This window comes from Phyllobates terribilis, unplaced genomic scaffold (genome assembly GCF_046119375.1).
Source record: "Phyllobates terribilis strain yellow unplaced genomic scaffold, ASM4611937v1 Scaffold_5__5_contigs__length_657084704, whole genome shotgun sequence".
NCBI lineage: Eukaryota > Metazoa > Chordata > Amphibia > Anura > Dendrobatidae > Phyllobates > Phyllobates terribilis.
In genome coordinates this window covers 317995797-318022641 of record NW_027362765.1, presented here as the reverse complement: position 1 = coordinate 318022641, position 26845 = coordinate 317995797, and the positions used below count along the sequence as shown (strand labels likewise).

General features: G+C 46.0%; 1 protein-coding gene across 4 annotated transcripts in view; it reads left to right on the top strand.

Moving 5' to 3' along the window:
* The window catches only part of LOC141273099 (uncharacterized), a 95175-nt gene extending 69829 nt beyond the window's left edge, over positions 1–25346 (top strand). Inside the window, exons 8-10 of one of the 4 annotated variants that reach the window (XM_073684478.1) lie at positions 3094–3483; positions 10907–11131; positions 22525–25346. In XM_073684478.1, coding sequence (XP_073540579.1) covers positions 3094–3483; positions 10907–11131; positions 22525–23297 — 1388 coding nt within the window. In that variant the 3' untranslated portion in view covers positions 23298–25346. Of the gene's footprint in view, positions 1–3093; positions 3484–10906; positions 11132–22521 lie in introns of all 4 variants that reach the window. The other 3 variants (XM_073684477.1, XM_073684480.1, XM_073684481.1) reach the window with 3 other exon arrangements.
* The last annotated feature ends 1499 nt before the right edge of the window (positions 25347–26845 follow it).

The following is a 26845-nucleotide window of genomic DNA, read 5'->3' as shown; positions in this document are numbered from 1 at the left end:
CTTAGACATTATATTGACAAACCAGCTGATGCAATCGAATGAGAAATGGGAGAGTGTAATGGGACCCATAGACGAAAATCACTGGTCAGAAATACTGGAAAGAGTTCCACAGCTGTCTTTAAGTGAATCCCATAGACTGTCCCATATATATGTGATACACCAGGCATACAGGACACCTCAATTCTTATTTAACACAGGATTTCGTTCAAGTCCCCACTGTCCTAAATGCAAAACTAGCATAGCAGATATGCTTCATATGATGTGGAACTGTCCTAACTTGGTGTCCTTTTGGAAGAGTGTTGTAGCAATGATTAACAGGGTTTATTCAATTGACGTAGAGCTTTCACTATTAGGATGTATACTGGGATATGTTGAAGATCTGACTATTACATAGTAACAGTTTTTAAGGTTGAAGGAAGACTAAGTCCATCTAGTTCAACCCATAGCCTAACATGTTGATCCAGAGGAAGGCAAAAAAAAACATGTGGCAAACACTAAGCTCCACATTGGGGAAAAAAATTCCTTCCTGACTCTATACGGCAATCATACTAGTTTCCTGGATCAACGTCCTATCAAGGAATCTAGTATATATAACCTGTAATATTATACTTTTCAAGAAAGGCACATATGTTATATATAGCAAGAAAATTGATAGCCCAAAAATGGATAGCAGATCAGGAGCCTATGATATCAGAATTTATTGATAAAGTTAACTGGCTAGTAAATCTGGAAAAAGGCATATACCTAAAAAGAGATGCTATCTATAAATTTGACAAGATATAGAGTCTATAGTTTGATGGCTCTGGTTTGACATCAAGGGAACTGAGGAGATTTTGCCTTGGCTTGCTTTGAATTACGTTTATATGATGCCTCAAATTAAACTTCTCTGAAAATTAATTAAAATGTTATTAGTACTTCCACAAGTTATATGTAATTGGATTGACTATTGTTACTATATTCAAATACTTGTTCATCTAATTATGCTGGTTTTGCAGGGCCAGGATGTATAAATAACTCATGTTTAATGCTTCTTAAGGTTGGGGGGTGGAGAACGGTGTTTCTCCAATGTTTGTCTGGTTGTTGTTGCTTTTTCCTTTTTTTTTTTTTTCCTTTGTGTAAATCTTTATAAAAATCAATAAAAAACATTTTGATTTAAAAAAAAACACAAAAAACTCATAGTTCATAGAAGAAACCCACGGAATCTTCAGGATTTGCAGAGTGTTTGTGTGGAAGGATGGGCCAAAATCACAGCTGAGTAATACATGCAACTAGTTTCTCCATACAGGAGGTGTCTTGAAGCTGTCATCACCAACAAAGGCTTTTGTACGAAGTATTAAATGTATTTCAGTAAGCGTGTTCAATATTTTTTCCCTTGTCATTTCTCATTATTACACATAATTTTTTGCCATCTATGCTATGATTTCATTTCAGGTCAATAGCACCTTTAGAAATATATATTTATCGTATATTTTTGGACTATTAAGACACTTTTTCCTTCAAAATTTTTGGGGAAAGTGGGAGGTGTGTCTTATTGTCCAAATGTACTATACTGTTGCTCTGGGTGGTAAGGGGGGAGCGGCAACAGCGGAGGAGCAGGCACAGGAGGCAGGAGCTGCCTGCTGCAGCCTACACTGTGCCCGCTGCTAAAGAAAATGAATATTCACTGCTCCCCACGCCTATGTAATGCACTGACTATTCATTCTCCTTAATAGTGGGCGCACAGTGTCAGCAGCAGCCACGGCTCCTGCAGTGGGTCAGCGGTCACAGGTGCCCGCTATTAAAGAGCATGAATATGCACTACTCTCCACGCCCATGGGAGTGGAGAGGCGTGAATATTCATGCTCTTTAGTAGTGGGCACAAGAGATCTACGAGCAGCTGCAGGAGCCGCAGCTGCTGCTGACACGGTGCGCTCGCTATTAAGGAGAATGAATAGTCACTACTCCCCACGCCCACAGTCCCGGCGTGGGTGGCAGTGACTATTCCGGCAGCTCATCTCACAGTGTGAGGGAGCATGGCAGTGACGTCATGCACTGCTCACACGCTGAGATCAGCTGCTGGAAGCTGAACACGACGCAGCTGCGAATCGTTTATTTTTTTGTGTGCAGCATGATGAAGGTGCCATGTATACCAGGATGAGGGGTGCCGTGCATGCTAGGATGGGGATGAAGGGTGCCATGCATACCAGTATGGGGATGACGGGTGCCATGCATACCAGGAAGGGGGGGTCCATATATACCAGGATGGCGGATATTTGTACAGAATTGGGGGCAGACCCTTTCCCCCATAGCAGTGCATCATGACCACATTTTTTGCTTCAATTTTTTTTCTATTTTCTTCCTCTAAAACCTTATGGTCTGGTGCGTCTTTTAGTCCGAAAAATATGGTACTTAGAAAATTGGTGACGTGTTCAATACTTATTTCACCCGCTGTATATGGAAAGACCTGTCAATCACCTGAAGCTGTACTGGGAAGAGCCGGCCTCAGGGAAGTTAGTATTTATCAGCTATAATTGTGCAGCCAGGCTGCGATCCATGTTGCTTGTGGTTCGGGCAGCATGAATCGCCTAACAGATTCCTTTGAGCTACCAGCAGAAAACTATATAACATTGTTATCTGGTTTATGAATATTAGTTCGCTAAGAGAACTTAGCAGATCAAGTGTATTGGTAGCAGCATTAATATGTCCAAAATGTCTAAGTCATTGACCTGTGAATATAAATTTTCTTCTTAAGTCCACATAATACTAAGAGTCACTCTTAAAATTGGTGAATTTTTTTATTTTTTTTTATATATTATTGAACGGGTTGGGATTGTTTCCGCGCACTTAATATCCAAGGAGTGCCATATTTCCAAGTCTATATTACATCTTCCCAACTCCCCACCATAATGCTTCCTGACCCTTTGCTCAGACAGTATTCTAGAGTTCCTGGGTGATTTCAAAGCAGCCTTTTTTTATTTTACTGAAAAGTAGGACTTGACTTCTTATGTTCCCATGATAACTCTGAGATAACACAACAGAGGACTAAAGTTGTTTGATCATAAATTGTGATCTTGATTGGTCATTCCTTCTCATTGTTGTTTTTTTATTTATCAGATAAACTTTCAGGCATGAATAGCTCAGAAGAACAAATAATCATATCTTCAGACTATGAAACAGACGATAATGACTTAAAAGATTTTTCTGCTGGCGAAAACCCTATTATCCCAAATATCTTTCCGATATTTCCTAACCTAGATCTGTCCTCCAATCCTTTTGATCAAAGGTTACGATTCCTTAATTTTCCAACCTTTATCCCCCACCATCATCCCTTCAAACCTTTTAAAACATTTCCTTGCCCTAAATGCAATAAGTGTTTTAACTGGAACGCCGAGCTTATCAGGCATTTGAGAAGTCACACTGGTGAGAAGCCATATTCTTGTCCGGAGTGCGGGAAGTGTTTTGCACGCAAATCTACACTGTTTAGACACCAGAAGAGTCACTCAGGTGAGATTCAGTGTCTTATTGCTTTTCCTATTTTGACCTGCTAATCTTATTTTACCTATTTATTTTTAATCTTTAAAGATTCCATAATAACGGGGTCTGTACCACAGGACTGGCGTATAGCAAATGTGGTGCCAATATTCAAAAAGGGGACAAAAACCGAACTTGGAAATTATAGGCCAGTAAGCTTAACCTCTACTGTGGGTAAAATCCTGGAGGGTTTCCTAAGAGATGCTATAATAGAGTATCTGAAGAAGAATAACCTCATGACCCAATATCAACATGGGTTTACGAGGGACCGTTCCTGTCAAACTAATCTGATCAGTTTTTATGAGGAGGTAAGTTCTGGACTGGACCAAGGAAATGCAGTGGATGTTGTGTATATGGACTTTTCAAAAGCTTTTGATACGGTTCCACACAAAAGGTTGATACATGAAATGAGAACAATGGGGATAGGGGAAAATATATGTATGTGGGTTAAGAACAGGCTCAGTGATAGGAAACAAAGGGTGGTTATTAATGGAACACACTCAGACTGGGTCACAGTTAACAGTGGGGTACCACAGGGGTCAGTATTGGGCCCCCTTCTTTTTAACATATTTATTAATGACCTTGTAGGGGGCATACAGAGTAATATTTCAATATTTGCAGATGACACTAAACTCTGCAGGGTAATCAATACAGAGGAGGACAATTTTATATTACAGGAGGATCGATGTAAACTAGAAGCTTGGGCTGATAAATGGCAAATGAGCTTTAATTGGGATAAATGTAAGGTAATGCACTTGGGCAGAGGAAATAAAATGTATAATTATATGCTTAATTGTAAAACACTGGGCAAAACTGTAACTGAAAAAGACCTGGGTGTATTGGTGGACGACAAGCTCACGTTTAGTGGCCAGTGTCAGGCAGCTGCTGCAAAGGCAAATAAAATAATGGGATGCATTAAAAGAGGCATAGATGCTCATGAGGAGAACATAATTTTACCTCTATACAAGTCACTAGTGCGACCACACTTAGAATACTGTGTACAGTTCTGGTCACCGATGTATAAGAAAGACATAGCTGAACTAGAGAGGGTGCAGAGAAGAGCGACCAAGGTTATTAGAGGACTGGGGGGTCTGCAATACCAAGACAGGTTATTACACTTGGGGTTATTTAGTTTAGATAAACGAAGGCTTAATGGTGATCTTATTACTATGTACAAGTATATGAGGGGACCGTACAATGACCTTTCTACTGATCTTTTTACTCTGAGGCTTGAGACGGGGACAATGGAGGAAAGAAGGTTTAATCATAATCACAGACGCGGATTCTTTACTGTAAGAGCAGTGAGACTATGGAACTCTCTGCCGCATGATGTTGTAGTGAGTGATTCACTACTAAAATTTAAGAAGGGCCTGGATGCCTTTCTTGAAAAGTATAATATTACAGGTTATAAATACTAGTTTCCTTGATAGGGCGTTGATCCAGGGAACTAGTCTGATTACCATATGGAGTCAGGAAGGAATTTTTTTCCCCAATGTGGAGCTTAGTGTTTGCCACATGTTTTTTTTTGCCTTCCTCTGGATCAACATGTTAGGCTATGGGTTGAACTAGATGGACTTAGTAACATAGTTTTTAAGGTTGAAGGAAGACTATTTTGCTTCAAAAACTCCTCATCCTATTACTGCTTTTCTTAGTGCCCCACATAATAATGCCCACCACTGTGCCCTTACAAAGTAAAATGCCTCCTTTGTGCCCATTTATGGCACTCCCCACTATCAGTATTTGGTCAGTATTCGGTCAGTATTTTTTCTCAGGAGTGGGAGCCAAAACCAGGTGAGGAACAATCGGAGAAAAGGTATAATAGAAACAAGTGCACTAATTCTGCATTTATCACCCACTCCTGGTTTTGGCTCCCACTCCTGAGAAAAAATACTGACCGAATACTGATAGTGGGGAGTGGCATAAATGGTAAAATTGAAAATGCCCTAGAAAACAGTGCCCCCAGAAAGTAATAATGACCCTAGTGTACCCATTTTATAGTCACAATACCCTAAGTACCCCTATAGCAATTGTTACGCTCGCGCCCGGACTGACTGGTGTGAGCGTGATTAGTGATCCCACTGTACCATGAACCAAAGAGTGCCTGGAGGGGCGTAACTAAGTATCAACCTGATCCGACCAAGGTCACACGGCGGCTCAGTCGACTCCGTGAACCAGGGAGGAACCGAGCATAGGGACCAGGTGCTACTCCAGGTCTGACCCCGGTCACAGCTGTTGACCCACACCGGGGAATGCAGGAACAGGCAGGTTAGCTGGTATGCAAGCAGGTGGACACTGACAGGCACGGCTGGTATGAAGGCAGATGGGTACTAGCAGGCACGGCTGGTATGAAGACAGGCAGATACTGGCAGGTATGAACGCAGGCTGAATAGGGACCAGTACAGACTGGGATACAGGAACAGAGCCGCAGGTGCGGTGAACAAGCAGAGCGGAGCAAAACCGCAGGTGGGGTGAACAAGCAGAGCAGAGCAAAACCGCAGGTGCGGTGAACAAGCAGAGCAGAGCAAAACCGCAGGTGCGGTGAACAAGCGGAGTGGAGCAAAATCGCAGGTCCGGTGAACAAGCGGAGCGGAGCAAAACCGCAGGTGCGGTGAACAAGCGGAGCAAAACCGCAGGTGCGGTGAACAAGCGGAGCGGAGCAAAACCGCAGGTGCAGTGAAGAAGCGGAGCGGAGCAAAACCACAGGTGCGGTGAACAAGCGGAGCGGAACCGCAGGTGCGGTAAACAAGCGGAGCAGAGCAGAACCACAGGTGCGTTAAACAAGCGGAGCAGAGCGGAACCGCCGAAGCGGTGAACAAGCACAGCAGAGCGGAACCGCAGGTGCGGTAAACAAGCGGAGCAGAGCAGAACAGAGCAGAAGGTGAAGGCAGACAGGACAGGGCTCTGTTCACAAGGAACAGACTGGAAGATACAGGAAGATAGCTAGAACACAGGAGGTAAATACGGAGGCAGGGAAACAGAACGAGCAGAACCAGATACACACAAGGTACTTACAATGAAGTAGCGAGTGGACACAAAACTCACAAACAGAAGTACAGAGACAACGAGTTGTAGTTAGGTGCAGGTTCAGACACTGCAGGAAAAGGGAAGGTACAAACATGGAAATAAACAAGAAACGGGCTAGGACACTGTTCAGACAGGAACTGAAACAGAAACAAGATACAGAAACGAGCCTGAGTATACAGCCCCCAGGGTGGCAGAACAGACAGGTAACAGGCCTGGGTATACAGCCCCCAGGGTGGCAGAACTGACTAGATACTTGACAGGACCTGGCAATTCAGTTGCAAAGGACAAACTGCGAGAAAGAGTTGTTCAGGCACCACCTACTGGGTGGAGGGGGTTTAAGTATCCAGTGACTCACAGCAATAGGCTGGGGACGCATTAGGACTGTGCACACAGTAGCTATAAGAAACAAGCAGAAAGCCACGCCGACGCCCTAAGCAATCAGACAAGAGACATGGACAGAGCAGGTACTGGAGCAAAGAGTGCAGCATGGACTGACTGGTAAGATTGCAGTCTTGCATGGTGGGAGGTGGTGCACCATGCAAGCACACCGCCAGGGATGTTACAGCAATAAGTGCCCACTTAACATTTAATAATGTCCTCGGAGTCTCCCCATATATAGTTTCCATTTGCATAGCATGATGGGCCCACAGCTTCCCATACAGTGTGATGTCCCCACAGCTCTGTATACACATGGGCCCACATATCACCCAGTAGTCCCACACTGCATGACGGACCCCAGTAGCCCCCCATATTGTATGACCCCAGTAGTCAGAGTCAACAAGTACTATTAATAAACAAAACAAACATCTTATACTCACCTAAGCCTGGATCCTGGCAAGCCCGCCGGCGGATAGGACTATGGCGTGGGTGCACTAACGCGGTGATGTCATCACGCTGGCGCACACAAAAGCAGTCAGTCCCGGCGTGATGACACCCACCCGCACCTTCTTTAGTGGGTGTCCCTGCAGTTTTTTAGGTCGCAGAGCTAAAGCAATCTGCGTCCTACGGAATGGGGAGCATTACTGCAGGGAGACATCTGTACCACAGTGTTTAACTGTAAAAGAGAAAAAGGATTCCAGGACTACAATAATCATAATTGGCAAAAAAGACTCAACAACAAATATTTAACCTACAAAGTGCATATAGAGTCGATATATCTCCTGATGGTAACAAAAATACAACATTTTATTAAATAACCCAAAAACATACAATATTAAAAAAGAGCCGTGCTATTTAGCATAGCACAAGAGAAATATTTTTTCCAACAGTATGGATAAAATGAGGTAACAGGAATGGGCTCATAAAAGGAAGGGAAACACATAGGGACTATGGATCCAGGTAAAAAATAAATAATGCGATCAGAGTCAAAAAGACATACAGCTCTTGCAAAAATTAAGAGACCACTGCAAAATTTTCAGTTTCTCTGATTTTTCTCTTTATAGGTATATTTTTGAGTAAAATGTACATTGTTGTTTTATTCTATAAACTATCAATAAGCAAAGTAGTGAGAGTGACACCCACCAATATTGAGATATGTTCTCACCAAGTATTGACTATTAGACAGCATTAAAGTGAGAATCTAAAACATAACTTTTAATAATTATATTTTAAGAACGTGTATACCACCCATAAAAAGAGATAAGTCTCATTGCTGAAATGATAATTTCCATAAACAAAATCAAAGAACCATCCCTCTACCAAATTAGTGTAAATTACACACAGAAGCTCCTATTTTGTCTTCAAATGTGAAGATCAAGGTTTTGGATAGAATCTGTAAGGAGCGGAAGGCATACAAGGGGTAGAGGCAATTAAATCACTCTCCCCCAGGACACCGATCCTCCCTGCAGATTCAGATATGCGTCAAATGATAATGGGGGGAGGAAAGATATTGTAATCCTCCCCTTAAATCATAGATCAGCCACTTATCTCCATCCCCTAGAACGGATAATTGAAAAAGGAAACAGATTTTTTCACGAGAAAAAACACAATTAATATAAATTACAGGTCCGAGTGCAGATCCTATATAATCAAGACATAATTGTGTCAATAAAATGGAATTCTCTCACCCATTCTTTGTTTTTCTCAGGGACTGGAGTAGTCATCGGAGGGGAGAAGAAGGGGATTTCCTTCTGGATCAAGTAGTCATACAGGCTGGCTCTATTTGTCCCTTAAGGCTCAAGCTTACAACTATCCCCACAGAGCTCCCTCCCTGATGAGGGCAGTCCACAACTAGCCCTATTACGGAGGCCCTGCACTTTCCCTTGTAGCGTCCCTACGCGTTTCATCCAAGCGAAATCCTCAGGGGACTATCTTGTTGCAGGAAAAATAGATGCTAAAGTGCTGAGTGCATAATTTATAGCGGTCCCTCCACTCTCTGTCCTGATCTGCAGAGAGTGGAGGGTTTGAATAAGGCCCGTATAAATACTCTGATAATTGCGGCTGTAATTGAATACATGTGTGACCTCACCTGAGGTGGTGACGCCTCTTCATGTATACCCACTCCATGTGCCACTTGTTTTCCTCCATTGTATGGTTTACATGTGTGTGCATCTCCCTGGTTACCTGGAGTGCGCTCTTTAGCGTTCTTCCGATATCGTGGTCTGTAAACCACGTCATTTCCGGTTTTTGGAACGCAGAATATGCGCTCCACCGCTAAATCACGCGATCGGAGTGTCGCGTCACTTCCGGTTCGCGTTATATCCGGTATCCATCTTTTGTCCACGTTATTTCTGGGCTGTGGAACGCACACTCTGCGTTCCACCGCTAAGTCACATGATCGGAACGTCACTTCCGGTTCCGCGGTCGCGTAATTTTCGGACTGTGGAACGCGTGATCTGCGCTCCACCACTGTGTCAGGTGCTGGATATGTTGTGTCACATCCAATATCCATCGGTCCTGTCACACTGCACCCAGGCCCCTAAACCACATGCATCGCACACACAAACAGTCCCCAGCCAAAAATCACAAATCCTGCGAAGCAATCGCCATGCCATGGCTGGCCTATCTGGCTCCAAGAATTGCCAATACATGTATGTAGAGGATATCAGAGGTCCCAACTCACTACGATGGCCCCACAAAAAACAGTGGGACGCCATAACCAATGCAAATCTTATACCCTGGAGATAGCGGGATGCCAAATACTACGCGAGATGGGAGGAAAGGAGTTTAAAAACATAGGGGCTGTCGATGGAGGAAAAAGGATGGAAGTGGGGAAGAAAGGGGGTCTATTATGAGGTGCCCCATTCACAGTCATATCCATCATATTATCCATTATTCTATAAACTACTGACAACATGTCTCCAAAATTCAAAGCTAAAAATTTTGTATTTATTTGCAGAAAATGATAAAGCGTCAAAATACTAAAAAAGAAACCGTGCTTTCAGACCTCAAATTACTCATGTTTTAACTCGGAAACAGTGAGTTAATATTTGGTGGACTAACCATGATTTTTAATCACCGCTTTCATGCGTCTTGGCATGCTTTCCACCAATCTTTCCATGCTTTCCAATAGAAAACTGTTCAGTGGTCTCTTAATTTTTGCCAAAGCTGTATATGTATGTCTATATATGTCAACACACACACCAGCCTATGTGTCTGTTGATGTTGTCAGCTGATGAATAGTGTGCGATCCACCACATTCAGTAATAAATATCAAATGATATAAAGGCGACCAACACACATAATAAGGCATTAGTATGCATAGAAAAAGGTTAAACTGAATAGCCCATGATCACATGGTATGTATCTCACTAGGACCTTAAAGAACAACCAGACAGCAATGTATGACACATGACAGAACGCATATATGATGAAAGGAAATACCTTACCCATGCATCGCAATGTGGACCCTCGTCATGTTTTTTGGTTATTTAATAAAATTTGCATTTTGGTTACCATCTGGAGATATAGTGTTTAACTGTATCAGGGTGGATATCGCTCTGGGTTGCTCTTATGAGTGTGGGGCCCAGGGTGACAAACAGCATTATGACCAATGCTATTAATTGGGCTGTTCAGTTGACCTTTTTTGTTTTATGTTTTTTGTTTTTTACACACATTGAATGTCTGGGTAAAAATAAAAATAGAAAATTGCAGCATGCACTCATTTCTTCCATATTTCGTATGAGACTCGCCTATTCAAGTCTGTTTAAAAAAAAAAAAATCATATCCCATAAAGATCAACAGAATAGCATTCGATACATTGCAGTTCTTAATATAGGAAACTGTTTTTGGTGTTGCAAATTTTATTCACTGCTGCTGTATAAGAACGAATGCAATACGGATTGCATATGGATGATACAGATGAAAAAAATCATCCTTTTTTTGGGGGGGTGTAAAAATCAGAATTTTATCTTTTTCCCTTCTCCATTTATAGATTTGGGCCTCTCGCCCGACCTGCTTCAAGCGGGGCAAGAGGAGATCGCATGTAGCGATGCCCAAATATTTGAGCAGCCACGGTCACACAAAGGCGAAGGTGGGAAACTGTCGCAAGAGGTGGATGATGATGAGACACAATTGCCACCCAGTCAGGAGGAGGCCCAGGGTGCGTACGTGGAAGACGAGGTGGTGAACGATGAAGTCACTGACCCAACCTTGCAAGGTGAAATGCATAGCGAGGACAGCAGCACAGCGGGAGAGGGAGGCGTAGCACCACAACAGGCAGGAACAAGCAGTGGGGTGGCCACAGACACAACGCGGGCAACTGTTCCCCGGGAAGTTGCCAGTCCAACTGTTTCTTCTTCCAGAGTCTGGCTCTTTTTTAAAGACTGTCCAGATAACCCCAAAAAGGCCATTTGCAACATCTGCCGGGCCGGCATCAGCAGGGGCAGCAAAACTACCAGCCTGACCACCAGCATGCTCAGGCACATGACAGCAAAGCACCCGACTAGGTGGGCTGAACGCCTAGGTTCACAATCAGTGTCTGCGGGAGACACCACTGCCTGTTCCGCTGTTGTTCATGCACAACAATCCCCTGTCCATGGCGCTGGCGAAGATGCCTCCCGCCCTGCACCTGTTGTTGCACACTCACAATCACCACCATCAGCAACCACGTCCTTGTCCCACTGCAGCATTCAGTTGTCCCTACCCCAGTCCTTTTGAACACCAGCACAAATACGTAGCCAACGCTCCGCAGGCTAAAATACTAAACTCCCACATTTCTCGAATGCTTGCACTTGAAATGTTGCCTTTTATGCTGATGTAGACGGAATCTTTCCGCAAACTGATGACGGCGGCCATCCCTCGGTCCCCAGCCACGACTATTTCTCCTGGTGCGCCGTCCCCGCCTTACACAAGCTTGTGTCCCATTACCCGCAGTTACTGGGAAGGTCCACCTAGCCATGGACAAGTGCTTGTTGTAACGGGTCTGGGAGGCGGAACCTCAGAGCTACTATACAAGGAGGCGGTCCTTGTAAGGGAGCGGGTGGCGACCAGGGAAGACGGGCTGGAAGTCTCAGCAGGTGAACGGGACAGTCTCTGAGTGAACGGGACAGTCTCTGAGTGAACGGGACAGTCTCTGAGTGAACGGGCTGGAGGTCACGGCAAGTGACCGGGGCAGTCTCTAGGTATAGGGTTGGTACGACCTGTGGCGGCTGAAGATTGACGTGAGCTCCCAGGTGAGCAGGCGAGAGTCTCTGGATGAACGGGTGGTCACAGCAAGTGACGGCGGAGCCTCCAGGAAGACCAGCGGACAGGCGACAGATGAGCGCTCCCAGGTGAGCGGGCAGAAGTCTCTGGACAGGCGGGTGGTCACAGCACGTGACGGCAGAGCCTCCGGGTAGGCAAACAGACAGGTAGCAGAAGAGCGCTCCCAGGTGAGCGGGCAGGAGTCACTGGACAGGCAGGTGGTCACAGCACGTGATGGCGGAGCCTCCAGGTAGGCTAGCAGGCAGATAGCAGATGTGCGCTCCCAGGTGAGCGGGCAAGCTGGTCCATAGACAGACTGACAGGAGTTGGAAGGCAGACCGTCGGACCTCAGGCAGGCAGGTAGCTGATGTGCGCTCCCAGGTGAGCGGGCAGGCTGGTCCTTAGACAGACTGACAGGATTAGTAAGGCAGACCGTCGGACCTCAGACAAGCTGGCAGGTATCTGATGTGCGCTCCCAGGTGAGCGGGCAGGCTGGTCCTTAGACAGACTGACAGGATTAGTAAGGCAGACCGTCGGACCTCAGACTAGCAGGCAGGTAGCAAGTAATCAGGCAGGAATCTGGCAGGTAACTGGCAGGTAACTGGCAACGGGACCTGAGGGCTGAAGCACAGGTGAGACACAGGTGCAAACAACATTGCTCGGGCACCTCCATTTTGGAGGAGGTGCCTTATATACGGTAAAGTCCTCCGGCCATTGGCCGGGGACTCCTTAGGACGGCGCGCGCGGCCCCTTTAAGAGGGAGGGAGGGCGCGCGCGCCCTAAGCACAGTGGCCGGGAAGGAGCGCGCGCTGCCAGCAGAGCGGGAGAGGGACGCCGGGCACGGAGCAGAGCGGTGAGGGGAACAGCGTCCCTGCCTAGCAGAGGGCAGGGACGCCGGCACTACAGTACCCCCCCCTTTAGGCCCCCCCTTTTTTAGGCCAGATAGAAATTTAATAGGATGAGAGGGGCATGGATGTTCTCCCGGGGCTCCCACTTTCTCTCCTCAGGACCAAACCCCTTCCAATCTACCAGAAAAAAGGTCTTTCCTCTTACCCTTTTGGTGGCAAGAATGTTCTCTACCTCAAACTCGTCCTCAGCAGAAACCGGAGCAGGAGGCGTACCTGTAGACTTGGAAAAAGAGTTAAGCACCACGGGTTTGAGGAGAGATACATGGAAGGAGTTGGGGATCCGTAAGTTGGCCGGGAGTTTCAATTTATAGGCCACCGGGTTGATCTGACTGATGACCTCCAGAGGACCGATGAACCGAGGCCCTAACTTGTAAGAAGGTATCTTGAGTCGAACATATTTAGATGAGAGCCAGACTTTATCTCCTGGACGAAATTGTGGAGGATCCAGGCGTTTTTTGTCAGCGTGTCTTTTCATACGCTCGGATGACAGAAGGAGTGCGGACCGGGTACTCTCCCATATGGAGGAAAATTTGCTAACGAGAGATTCCGCAGCCGGGTTGTCCACAGAGGTGGAGACAGGAAAAGGAATCCGAGGATGCTGACCAAAGACTACAAAAAACGGGGATTTGGAGGAGGATTCGCTCTCGTGATTATTATAAGAGAACTTGGCCCATGGTAGGAGATCCACCCAGTCAGAATGGTGGGCATTAACGAAGTGCCGGAGGTAACTGGTCAGGTTCTGATTGATCCGCTCCACTTGACCATTGGACTGTGGGTGGTAAGCGGAAGAGAAGTCCAGGGTGACGTCTAGTAGTTTACAAGTGGCTCTCCAGAAACGTGAGGTGAACTGTACCCCACGATCCGACACGATGTGGAGGGGCAGGCCATGAAGACGGAAGATGTGGCGGATAAAGTCTTTAGCCAGATCGGGTGCAGACGGAAGGCCTGGCAGGGGAATAAAGTGAGCCATCTTGGAAAAGCGGTCAGCGACCACCCAAATGACCGTACAACCGGCAGAGACGGGGAGATCAGTTATAAAGTCCATTGCTATATGCTGCCAGGGGGCAGCAGGTACAGGAAGCGGAAGGAGGCGTCCGGCTGGCAGATGTCTCGGGACTTTGTTGCGGGCGCAGGACACACAGGCAGAAACAAAGTCTATTATGTCCTTGTGCAGGGTAGGCCACCAATAGTGCCGGGCAATAAGCTGGAGGGTCTTTTTCTGACCGGCGTGGCCAGCTAGTTTAGACGAATGGCCCCAGTGTAGGATCTTCTCCCGATCAGGTACTGAAACAAACGTCTTACCGGGAGGGAGACGATTTAGACTCACGGGAGCCACCTGCATTACTCTGGCGGGATCGATGATATGTTTAGGTTCTTCCTCGAGATCGGACACCAGAAAGGATCGGGACAAGGCGTCTGCTTTGACGTTTTTGTCAGCCGGGCGAAAATGAAGAACAAAATCAAAACGAGCAAAAAACAAGGACCACCGGGCTTGGCGCGGGTTAAGTCTCTGGGCATGCTGGAGGCAAGCCAAGTTCTTGTGGTCAGTGTAAATTATTACCGGATGAAGAGCCCCCTCGAGTAGGTAACGCCACTCCTCCAACGCCAGTTTGATGGCCAATAACTCTCGGTCTCCTATGGAATAGTTGCGCTCAGAAGAGGAGAAGAGTTTGGAGAAGAAGCCACAAGTTACCATTCTCCCGGAAGATGATTTTTGAGTAAGTACCGCTCCGGCTCCAGAGGAGGAGGCGTCAACTTCCAGGAAGAACTGCTTGTTGCCGTCCGGGCGATGCAGCACCAGGGCGGAAGAGAAGGCCTGTTTTAGGGAAAGAAAGGTCTCCTCTGCTTCGGGCGGCCACTCTTTGGGATTAGTACCCTTACGGGTGAGTGCGGAAATTGGGGCAGTCCGGGAAGAGAAGTGCGGGATGAAGAGGCGGTAATAGTTGGCGAAGCCCAGGAACCGTTGAATAGCCTTCAACCCCTCTGGTCGGGGCCATTTCTCGATGGCAGACAGTTTCTCAGGATCCATTTGTAGGCCGGTCTGAGAGATAATGTAGCCCAGAAACGGAAACGAGGTCTGCTCAAAGAGGCACTTCTCATATTTAGCGTAGAGATGGTTCTGCCTGAGCCTGAGCAGGACCTGACGAACGTCCCTCCGGTGAGTCTGGAGATCCGGAGAGAAGACCAAGATGTCGTCCAGGTACACCACTACGCAGGAATAGAGAAGGTCCTGGAAGATGTCATTGACCAACTCTTGAAAGACGGCAGGAGCGTTACAGAGACCAAAGGGCATTACCAGATATTCATAGTGGCCGTCCCGGGTGTTGAATGCCGTCTTCCATTCATCCCCCTGACGGATACGAACCAGGTTGTATGCCCCACGGAGGTCCAGTTTGGTGAAGATTCTAGCCCCCCTCAGACGATCAAATAACTCCGGAATGAGCGGAAGGGGGTACTTATTCTTCACCGTGATCTGGTTAAGGCCTCTATAGTCTATACAGGGACGGAGAGAGCCGTCCTTCTTTTTGACGAAAAAGAAGCCTGCTCCCACCGGGGAGGTAGATTTCCGAATGAATCCCCTGGCCAGATTTTCCTCAATATATTCGGACATCGACCGGGTCTCAGCAGCGGATAATGGATAAATACGCCCACGGGGAGGAGAAGTACCAGGTAACAGGTCGATAGGACAGTCGTATGGTCTATGAGGGGGTAGTGTCTCTGCCTCCTTTTTATTAAAGACATCAGCATAAGACCAATAAGGAATCGGAAGTCCAGGTAGATTAGCTGGGGTAGGAGAAGGACGGACGGGATGAACGGGAACCAGACAGGTCTTATGGCAGCCCTGTCCCCAGCGAAGGACTTCTCCGGTCTGCCAGTCAAGAACGGGTGCATGTTTCTGGAGCCAAGGTAGGCCTAGCAAGAGGGCGTGAGAGAGTCCAGGCAGAACATGGAAGGAGATACTTTCAGAATGCAGCATTCCCACCTGCAGAGTAATGGATTCGGTGATGAGTTGGATGGGGCGTGGTAAGAGCCCCCCATCCACGGCAGCAACAGACAAGGGTACAGCCAGAGGTTTGGTGGGGATGCGGTATTTCTCTACCAGGGACTGTGAAATAAGATTCCCGGCTGCTCCAGAGTCCAGTTGGGCTAGTTCGAAATAACGGTTCTCCCCGTAGACGATTGAAACTGACAACAGCAGGGATGGAGAGGATTTATTCTTGTCTAGGTGGACCTCTCTGAGCGAACCTAGACACAGGCGTTTCCCGATCTCTCCGGGCAGGCACGGATCCGGTGCTCCTTACTGCCACAGTAGAAGCAGGTCCCCTCGGCACGACGTAAGTCCTGACGGGTCTTGACCATCTTGGTCTGGTCGACCTGCATAGGCTCAGGAGGGTGTACCTGGTTAGAGACAGAAGGAGTGACGGGTTTCTGAAAAGTAGGAGCTAGACGTGGTAACCTCCTCTCACGGGTGACCTCTCTGGCACGCTCCTGGAACCGTAGGTCAATCCGGGTGGCAAGAGTTATTAAGTCATCGAGAGTGGTGGGAATGTCCCGACCGGCAAGTTCATCTTTAATACGGCCGGACAGACCCTCCCAGAAGACGGAAACCAGAGCGTCGTTATCCCAGGCCAGCTCCGAGGCAAGGGTACGGAACCGTATGGCATATTGGCCCACGGTGAGACTTTCCTGACGGAGGCGTAGCAACGATGATGCGGATGAGGTCTTCCGTCCGGGTTCGTCGAAGACTTTCCGGAAAGCCGTGAGAAAAGCAGGCAAGTTGGACACCAGGGGGTCTCCTCTCTCCCATAGAGGATTTAGCCAGGCCAGGGCCTCCCCGGTGAGATGGGACATGATGAATGCAATTTTGGCTCGGTCGGAGTTAAACTGGTGGGACAAAAGTTCAAAGTGCAGGGTGCACTGATTTATGAAGCCCCGAGCCTGAGCGGAGTCGCCTCCGAAGCGAGGAGGTGCAGAAAGCCGGGGTCCAGGGTAGGATACCATGGTATTAGTGGGCAGCGGAGCTGCCGGATTGCGAGACATGGCACTGGCGGAGGTTGCTGGTGGAGCAGTCAGAGTATCCAGGCGAGTATTGACATTCCGCAGGTGACCCAGGATGGACTCCTGTTGGGACCTTTGACGGGACAGTTCATGACACAGGTCCGAGAGCGAGGGAGCTTGGGTGCCACCGGGTTCCATGGCCCGAGCAAACTGTAACGGGTCTGGGAGGCGGAACCTCAGAGCTACTATACAAGGAGGCGGTCCTTGTAAGGGAGCGGGTGGCGACCAGGGAAGACGGGCTGGAAGTCTCAGCAGGTGAACGGGACAGTCTCTGAGTGAACGGGACAGTCTCTGAGTGAACGGGACAGTCTCTGAGTGAACGGGCTGGAGGTCACGGCAAGTGACCGGGGCAGTCTCTAGGTATAGGGTTGGTACGACCTGTGGCGGCTGAAGATTGACGTGAGCTCCCAGGTGAGCAGGCGAGAGTCTCTGGATGAACGGGTGGTCACAGCAAGTGACGGCGGAGCCTCCAGGAAGACCAGCGGACAGGCGACAGATGAGCGCTCCCAGGTGAGCGGGCAGAAGTCTCTGGACAGGCGGGTGGTCACAGCACGTGACGGCAGAGCCTCTGGGTAGGCAAACAGACAGGTAGCAGAAGAGCGCTCCCAGGTGAGCGGGCAGGAGTCACTGGACAGGCAGGTGGTCACAGCACGTGACGGCGGAGCCTCCAGGTAGGCTAGCAGGCAGATAGCAGATGTGCGCTCCCAGGTGAGCGGGCAAGCTGGTCCTTAGACAGACTGACAGGAGTTGGAAGGCAGACCATCGGACCTCAGACAAGCTGGCAGGTATCTGATGTGCGCTCCCAGGTGAGCGGGCAGGCTGGTCCTTAGACAGACTGACAGGATTAGTAAGGCAGACCGTCGGACCTCAGACAAGCTGGCAGGTATCTGATGTGCGCTCCCAGGTGAGCGGGCAGGCTGGTCCTTAGACAGACTGACAGGATTAGTAAGGCAGACCGTCGGACCTCAGACTAGCAGGCAGGTAGCAAGTAATCAGGCAGGAATCTGGCAGGTAACGCCGGCACTACACTTGTGGCCATGGACTGTACGTCTCGCTGACGGCACACTGGGTTAATATAGTTGAAGCCGGGACCTAGTCGGACCCTGGGATGGAACATGTCCTCCCAACGCCGAGGATTGCTTGCCCTGAGTCAATCAGAGTTGCCCCCACATTCTACAGCTCCTGCACCTCCTCATCAGCCTGCATGTCCGAAATGACCACATCATTCGGAAGCTGGAAGCGCTGCCTTGACCAAGTGGCAACAGGCTGTGCTGAAGCTAATATGCTTAGGTGAGAAACTGCACACAGTTGCGGAGTTTTTGACAGCTGTAAAAGAGCAAGCAGATCTGAACCTACAGCCAGGCATGGTCATGTGTGACACTGGCCGGAACCTGGTGGCGGCACTGAAGCTAGGCAAGCTCGCACATGTACCATGCCTGACCCATGTGCTCAACCTAGTGGTTCAGCTTTTTCTGAAAACCTACATGGATCTGCCTGAGCTGCTTGTGAAAGTACGCCGCGTGTGTGTCCATTTTCGAAAGTCACCTACAGCTTCCGCCGCCCTTGCCTTGCTTCAGCAGCGTTTGCAGCTTCCAGCTCACCGACTGGTGTGCGATGTCACCACGCATTGGAACTCAACGTTGCAGATGTTGGGAAGGATTTGTGAGCTGCAGAGGGCAGTTGTTGAGTACCGGCTTCAACACGCCCGTCGTTATTCAGGTCAGCCTCCGCACATAAGAGCTGATGAGTGGGCATCGATGTCAGACATCTGTGCCGTTCTCCAAAACTTTGAGGACTCCACCAAGAAGGTGAGCGGCGATGATGCCATAATTAGTGTCACCATCCCGCTTTTCTGTCTACTGAAACGCTCGCTGCAATTAAAGAGGAGGCTTTGTAGGCGGAGCACGATGAGATGGAGCAAGAAACCATACAGGATGATGCCACACAGCCCAGCCTCATCTCATCCCAACACTTATTGGGAGATAATGAGGAGGTGGAACAGGAGCTGGTTTCCTGCGCTACAGACAGTACTACCTGCACAACTGTCATACTGTTTGTTCAGCGTGGATGAGAGGAGAACGAGGAGGAGAAGAGCCTGGACATTCGTCCTCTTGGTCAAGACAGGGAAGTCTTACCTGTTGGCAGTCTGGCACACATGGCTGAGTTTATATTCCGCTGGCTTTCCTGTGACCCTTGCGTTGTACACAGTGTGGTTGACAGTAATTACTGGTTGGTCACACTTTAGACCCACGCTACAATGAGAACTTTCTAGCTCTCCTTCCTGTGGCGGAGAGGTCTAATAAAATGTTGCAGTACCAGAAGGTCCTTGTGGAATTATTAAAAAAATTCCCATCTGAAAACGCTGGCGGCTGAGGTCACAGTTCGTTGGACAACCAAGGAGTACAGGCGAGGGAAACACAAATACAATGCACCAGAGGCAGGGGAACACTATCAAAGGTCTGGGACCATTTTCTCAGCCCCTACCAGCGCCCAGGCCCTGATGCATTGGGTACTCTCACAAGGAGGGAAATGTTTTAGAAGCTGCTGAAGGAGTACCTTGCCAACCAACATCCTCCGTGATTCCTCTGTGCCTTATAACTATTGGGTTTCAAAGCAGGACACGTGGCAAGAAGTGGCTTTCTACGCCTTGGTGGTTCTGCCCTGCCACTATAGTTTTGTCAGAGTGTGTTTTTAGTGCCGCCGGGGTTTTATAACTGATAGCATTTTCAGTTGACAGGTGGATGTGCCTGACAGCCTGACTCTAATAAAAATGAACAAGGGCTGGATTGGGCCAGACTTCTCAAAACCACCGGATGATAGCAGCGGAGCATAAAGTCAAATCCAGTGGCTTTTTTGGGGGGTAGGTGTCTATTCCCATGCACCTCTTCACACCCAGACATGGGTATACGCTTCCTGATTTTGTCTATTTTCTGTTGTTTTCCTCCTCATCCTCCACCACCTTATCACCAGGGTGACCATGATGCAACACCCACATAATTCTTTTAAAGGTGTTTATGATGCCCGTAGGAAAATTTTTTAGAGGCGTACTTCTAACATTCTATATGTTATACGGTCTGTTCATGTATACCCCCCAGGGGTAAATGTTTTTCAGCCAATGCACTTTGTGCATGGGCTTTACCAGTATAGGAGACCCACTCCTTAACAATGGTAACAATTGTTTTAATCAAGCCCTCCTCTGTCTTCTCAAAGGGGTATTGGAGTGCATCCAAATTTTTGGCAGCCCTTGCAGTCACTGCATACGTAATAACAGTATAGGAGACCAACTCTTTAATAATAGGAACAACAAAGCATAGCCAGCTGATAGCCCTCTAACAATAGTAAGGGCCGCCTGATGGCTCTGTAAAAATAGGCTTTGTGACTTTCAGAGTCCCTCCTTCATAAATGAAACAGGATGTGTCTGATCATGTCTCACACACCACATAAGCAGATAAGGTAGTAAAATGTTAAAATGACATTTACTGGTGAATGTATTTTTCACCGTTGAAGGCAATGCAAAAACGCATCAAAAACGCTACGTGTGAACATAGCCCAAGGTGTGGAGGAGCATTTTTTTTGCCTTTATATACAGGTCATTACCCTGAAAAGAATGTTCCTTAACATTTTTTTCCAGAAAAATCCGTTTTGGCTTCGTTTTTGTATGTTTTATTTTGAGTCCGTAAAAGTGGCGTAATACTCTGACAACATTGTTCACAGCAGTGACCTGGGAGTCAGATGCTTCCAGGAGTCTTTCCCATGCTGTTCCCATGTAATTTTGGTACTGTTCCCATTGATTTGGGCAATTTTTAGGCCCCCTGCAGACCTCAGGGCGGGGGTGCTCGGTGTAGCCACCTCAAAAATGCTTGAGTTTCCCATTGTCTTAAATTGGACTCGTTGGTTGGGTCAAGCACCGGAGCATTACGATTTGCTCAACCCGAGCATTTTGGTGCTCGCTTATCACTACTGTTTAATAATAAAAAAATAAAAAAAAATAAATCCTGAATAAACCTATGTATATAAAATTGGTTTTTATTTGTGTAGCAAGTTTAGAGTACAATTTAAAATGTAAAAACAGAAAAAAAAAAACCAATTCCTCTGTCTTCCTATAAAGAGTTAATAAAAGTTAGGTATTAGTTTGCATGTACCCCTAAATGGTGCTGCTGACAAATACAACTCTTGCTGAAAAAAAGCCCTCATAGAAAGAAAAAAGTTATGCTGTTGAATTGTTATAAAGAAAAAATGGTAAGAAATGTGTGGACCTTCACTTTCAGAAAAGTGGGCTCCAGTTTGTATAAAATACCTAAAATTACAATCTCAGCATGAACTCGCCCTCCTTGAGTCCAGCGCTGGCTTCTCACCAATGCTCTGAATTTGGTGTTTTGGCTGCAGTGAAGACCCCACATCAACAGTGCCCGTCACTGAGCTCATCGGCTGTGCCGAGGCTGACACTGAACTCAGAGAGGTTGAGTACCTGTTGGCGTTAGACCCAGGGAGGATGACTACGGAATTTTTTATTTTATGTATTTTACACAATTTGAAAGTGGACTCCACAATTTCTTGAAAGTGGACTACCCATTTCAGGTCAAATTAGGCTTGGTCCTTAAGAAATTAAATACGTGCAACACACTTATAATGGCTCTTGTTTAAAGTTTAAGATTTTTATTTATTTATTGTATACAGTCTTAAATGGTAAAATAAAACTTTAAGAATATCTTCAATTAATAAAATAGCTAGCTGGTTTTAGAAAAACTTTAGAAAAACTCCCTTTGCTGATTGACCACAGTGTATGAACTGAAAACTCAGGCGTGCCTGAATACACTGACCCTGCAGGAGCAGAGCTCACACATTCAGTGTAGGAGCTGAGCAGGTGCATACATACCCATCTTTTGTGTCTGCTGCTGTTCGCACTGTTGCACTGAGAGTTTTGGTCACACTACAGTAAGGGAGCAATGAGCACACACATTTGCATAAGGATTAAGGATCATTTTCTGGATAATCAAAGAAAAAAAATAAACAGGCATGATTTTTATTGCGGCTAAGTCCCCTATATCACCATCTGATTAGCTTAACTGAGAATTGGGGGAAACAGACTGGTGTACTAACTTTGAATATTATTATAGTTTTTATGTCCAACATGCTGTGCTGATTAATTTCTTAACATATTTTAATAGGGGTCAAAGAACATACAGTATATAGAGCTCAATTTCCCTTGCTTTTCTAGAACCCTGCCTGCAGCCACCACTAGGGGGACTCCACTCCGTCCATACTGTATTGATACAGTTAGGATAGAAGTGACCACCTCAGCTAGCCACCACACTATTAAATGTCTCTGGGACTGGAGGAGATGGGCAAGTAAACAAATAACAAAACATTTAATTTTTCATGTTTTCTTTTTCTGCAGCAGAGATGAATAACAGCAAGAATGTGTCAGAGGACCATCCGACATTATCTCCTCCTTGTGACATAAATGTTATCAACATCAAACAAGATCTTGAAGATGAAATCCCCATTACTCCAGATATATTTCCTATATTTCACAGTCCAGAAATGTTAACTAATCCCTCTGAGCAACATGTCCATTTTCCTAACACCTCCGATATTATTCCTCATCATGGGCCATTTAGACGCTATAAGATATATCCTTGCTCTGAATGTGGTAAATGTTTTAACTGGAACGCTGAACTCATAAGACATCAACGAATCCACACGGGGGAGAAGCCATATCCTTGTCCTGAGTGTGGCAAATGTTTTGCCCGAAAATCAACTCTTTTTAGACATCAGAAGAGCCACAGCGGAGAGAAACCTTTTCTCTGCTGTGAATGTGGCAAATATTTCACCCGAAACGCAAACCTTCTTTTACATCAAAGAATCCACACAGGAGAGAAGCCATTTTCATGTACGGAGTGTGGGAAACAGTTTTCTCAAAAATCCTATCTCATTGCACATCAGAAAACTCACACTGATGAAAAGCCTTATTCATGTGCTGAATGTGGAAAGAGGTTTTCGCAAAAGTCCTGTCTTCTACTACATCGCAGAATTCACACAGGAGAGAAGCCATATTCTTGTTCGGTTTGTGGGAAAAGCTTTGCACGGAAAGGAATTATGCTGAGCCATGAAAGGACGCACTCACAGTTGAAAAGCCGGTTTCATTATATGAATATAGATTACTCTAGTTAAAACAATTTTTAAGGTAATGCTGCTTTTCCAACTTCAAGGTCTTGTTCAATTTTATTAAAAATTGGGGCAAGGTGTTTTTTTGCTTTAAAAGAGCAAATTAAACAGTACTTACAGTGACTTGTGAAAGTATTCACCCCCCTTGGCTTTTTACCAATTATGTTACATTACAACCAGTGTTTAAATATTTAAATATTTTTGTAATCCGATTTGTGCATGACGCACCAGCACTAAATAGTGTAAGTGAAGTGAAGTGAGAAAATTATAGGCATAAATTACATTTTATGGGATCAAATAACTAAAATAGGCATGTGCATATGTATTCACCCCTTTTGCTATGAAGCCCCTAAAAATTCCTGGTGCAAGCAATTACCTTCATAAGTCACATGATTAGTGAAAGGAAGACCACCTGTGTGCGATCTAAGTGTCACATGGTTTGTCAGTATATACACACATTTTCTGAGGCCACAGAGGCTGCAACACCATTAAAGAGGTTGTCCACTACTACACATAATGCCCCAATGTAATTTATTGGTGTAAATAAGTTGTTTTGTAAATACCTTGTGTTGTGCTTCTTGCCTGTGAGCGGTGCTATCGCGTGTTACAGCCCAGCATCCACCATGCCCCACTCCCAATGAATGCATCAATCAGTGGGGAGCGAGTCACTGAGTAACACCTGACTTGATATGACATCAGCGGATGCCAGAGCCGGCTGCAGCTGGGGGTCATGTGATGCCTGTGAGCGGTCAGCGATAGTGCCACTCACAGGCAAGAAGCACAACACAAAGTATTTACAAAACAACTTATTTACACCATTTAAATACACTGGGGCATCATCTGTAGTAGTGGACAACCTCTTTAAGCAAGAGGCACCATTAACCAAACAACACCATGAAGACTAAGGAGATCTCCAAACAAGTCAGGGATAAAGTAGTTGAGAAGTATGAGTCAAGGATAGGTTATTAAAAAAAAAAATCCCAAACTACGATGATTCCCCGGAGCACCATGAAATCCATTATCATCAAATTGTTACCATGACACACTGTGGCCAATGTAATGGCCTTGGGGTATGCTAGCCGTAATCAGTGTCCTAACAGGATGTGTCAGTGTGAAACTGACTGGTCTCATACACTGCAGCACATGAGTATTGCAGTGTATCAGACAGCGATCAAAGTGAAAAGTATTAATGTCTCATAGTGGAAAGAAGTAAACATGTAAAAAAAATAAATAAAAACCTTGTGAAAAACTATTACGCCACAAAAAAAGCCAACTTTTGTATAAAAACTGAAATAAATAAAATGTAACCCCTTCACCCCTTCACGACCTATAGGTACGTCATAGGTAGTGTCCCTGCATTCCATATGGGCTCTGGCAATGAGCCCACATGCTTTCAGGCGCATAACAGCTGATGTGGATATGGAATTGCGATCCACCCGCGACTGTTAAATGCTGCTATCAATCTCAGACAGCTGCATTTAAAATGGCCACGCCGGAAGAGCGCCCACAACATGATCGCGGGGTGCCGATGGGTTGGTATGAAAACCCGGGGTTCTGCAGGTTGTGATTGCTGATCTGCTATGAGCGGGCCCCATGGCCGGCGCTCATAGCACATGATCAATTTTGTTATGTTGTTGCACAGGCGATCATATGCTCTCCTATGCCGACTATTAAAGCATGTAACAAGTAGAAAAAAAGTTTTTAGAAAAATGAAAAAATATAAAAGTTCAAATCACCCCCCTTTTGCCCCATTCAAAATAAAACAATAAAAAAAGACACATATTTGGTATCGCCGCGTTCAGAAACGCCTGATCTATCAAAATATAAAAAGAATTAATCCGATCGGTAAATGGCCTAAGGAGAAAAAAAATCAAAACCCCAGAATTATGTTTTTTGGTCGTTACAACATTGCAATAAAATGTAATAACAGGCGATCAAAACATCGCAGCTGTGTGAAACACCCGTCGTTCTCTTTTCCTTTCCTGTACTCTCCCTGCCCTTTGCTCTGTTAGTCTCTGTTCCAATTAATGGAAATAAAGGAGTTTGTGAATCGCATACCTGGTGAGTGCCGCTTTTCTTTATTTTCCTTGGATCACTAACACACTGTTAGCCCCTCACCAACTGAGGGTCTCTTTGACACTTTGTGCAGTGCTGGGATTGGAAGGGAAAGCCCTCAGTGGTGCTCAGCAATGTATCAGGAGCTCTCAGTCTCCCCCTGCACATCAGATACAATTCACACAGCGTGCCAATCACAACACAATAACCTTAACACAGATTGACCTACAGAATTAGTGGAAGCAGATAGCCAATAGTATAAGATAATCATCTTTATTAACAAGAAAAGGATAAAAACACTATATCATTTGCTTTATAATTGCTTTAGGAATTTTACTCTTAAGTACTTTATTTATTTATTAAATACTTAAGTAATGTGAATACAGTTGTTCTTGGTTACATTTTATTAGATTCTACGTGGAGTCATTTGTTAGCTCGTACATGCCGAGTCCTTAAGACCACTTGGAACTATTTTCACAATTTGTCTGCATATTCTCTCAGGCTATGTGGCCTAATTTCTGCATGTACTTGCCTGGAAAAACGCATGCGGAATTTGACACGCGTTTTTGAAGCGTTTTTGAAGCGTTTTGCACATGCGAAATGGCCTTGCGTTTTTTTAATACATTGAAGATGGCAATTCCCCATGCGTAAACGCACAAATAATGGACATGCTGCGGAATGTTCCGCACATCAAAACGCTGCGGAAAATTCCACAGCATGGGCATTGAAATTGCGGCTTGTCATTGGGGACCATGGGAGAAGGATTACCAAGCGTTTTAATCTGCGAAAATTCCGCAGCAAAAACGCTTGAAAAGCGCATCGTGGGCACGGACCCTTAATGTAGTTGGCTTCTGGTATGAATTAATGACAACTATGAAGCATGGGCTCCTTCTAGTGTTTGGAGTTTGATATGACCAGTTTTGTGGATTTTTTTCAGCTAATTGTTTCCTCTTTTTTTTTTAAGCTGTTTTTATTCTTTTCTTGTTATTAAAGATTATTATCTTATACTATTGGCTATCTGCTTCCACTAATTCTGTAGGTTTTTGCTGATTTAAGGAAGTGCCGTTTATATTTATATGCCTGTCTAGTAGGTTTAACTTAATACAGACTAGCCAGTCAGTGTTAGGTTTAATTACAGCAGGACTTCTCTTCCGGGTTGTTTAACCACCCTCTATGACAAACAAGCCTTGCATGCTTAACACTTTAAACTCAAAATTGAGGGTATTTGCCCACTTCATCCATTTGGCAGGATTTGATTTTCCTACCCAAATTTAGTTTATTGGCAACTATGGCATTACTCCGCTAAACTGCTTTCCTTTAAAAAAAAAAACTCGCTTAAGTACAATGGGCAAATCTCCATATATCAGTCCACAGTGAGCAAACCTCTAGTTCACTCCCACTTCAGGTGTCCAAGTTTACACTTCTAGTACACCACAGTCCTTTCAGATAGAGCAGGCTTAAGTAGCTTTCAGCCCAAATGCAGCGCCAATAGATATGTG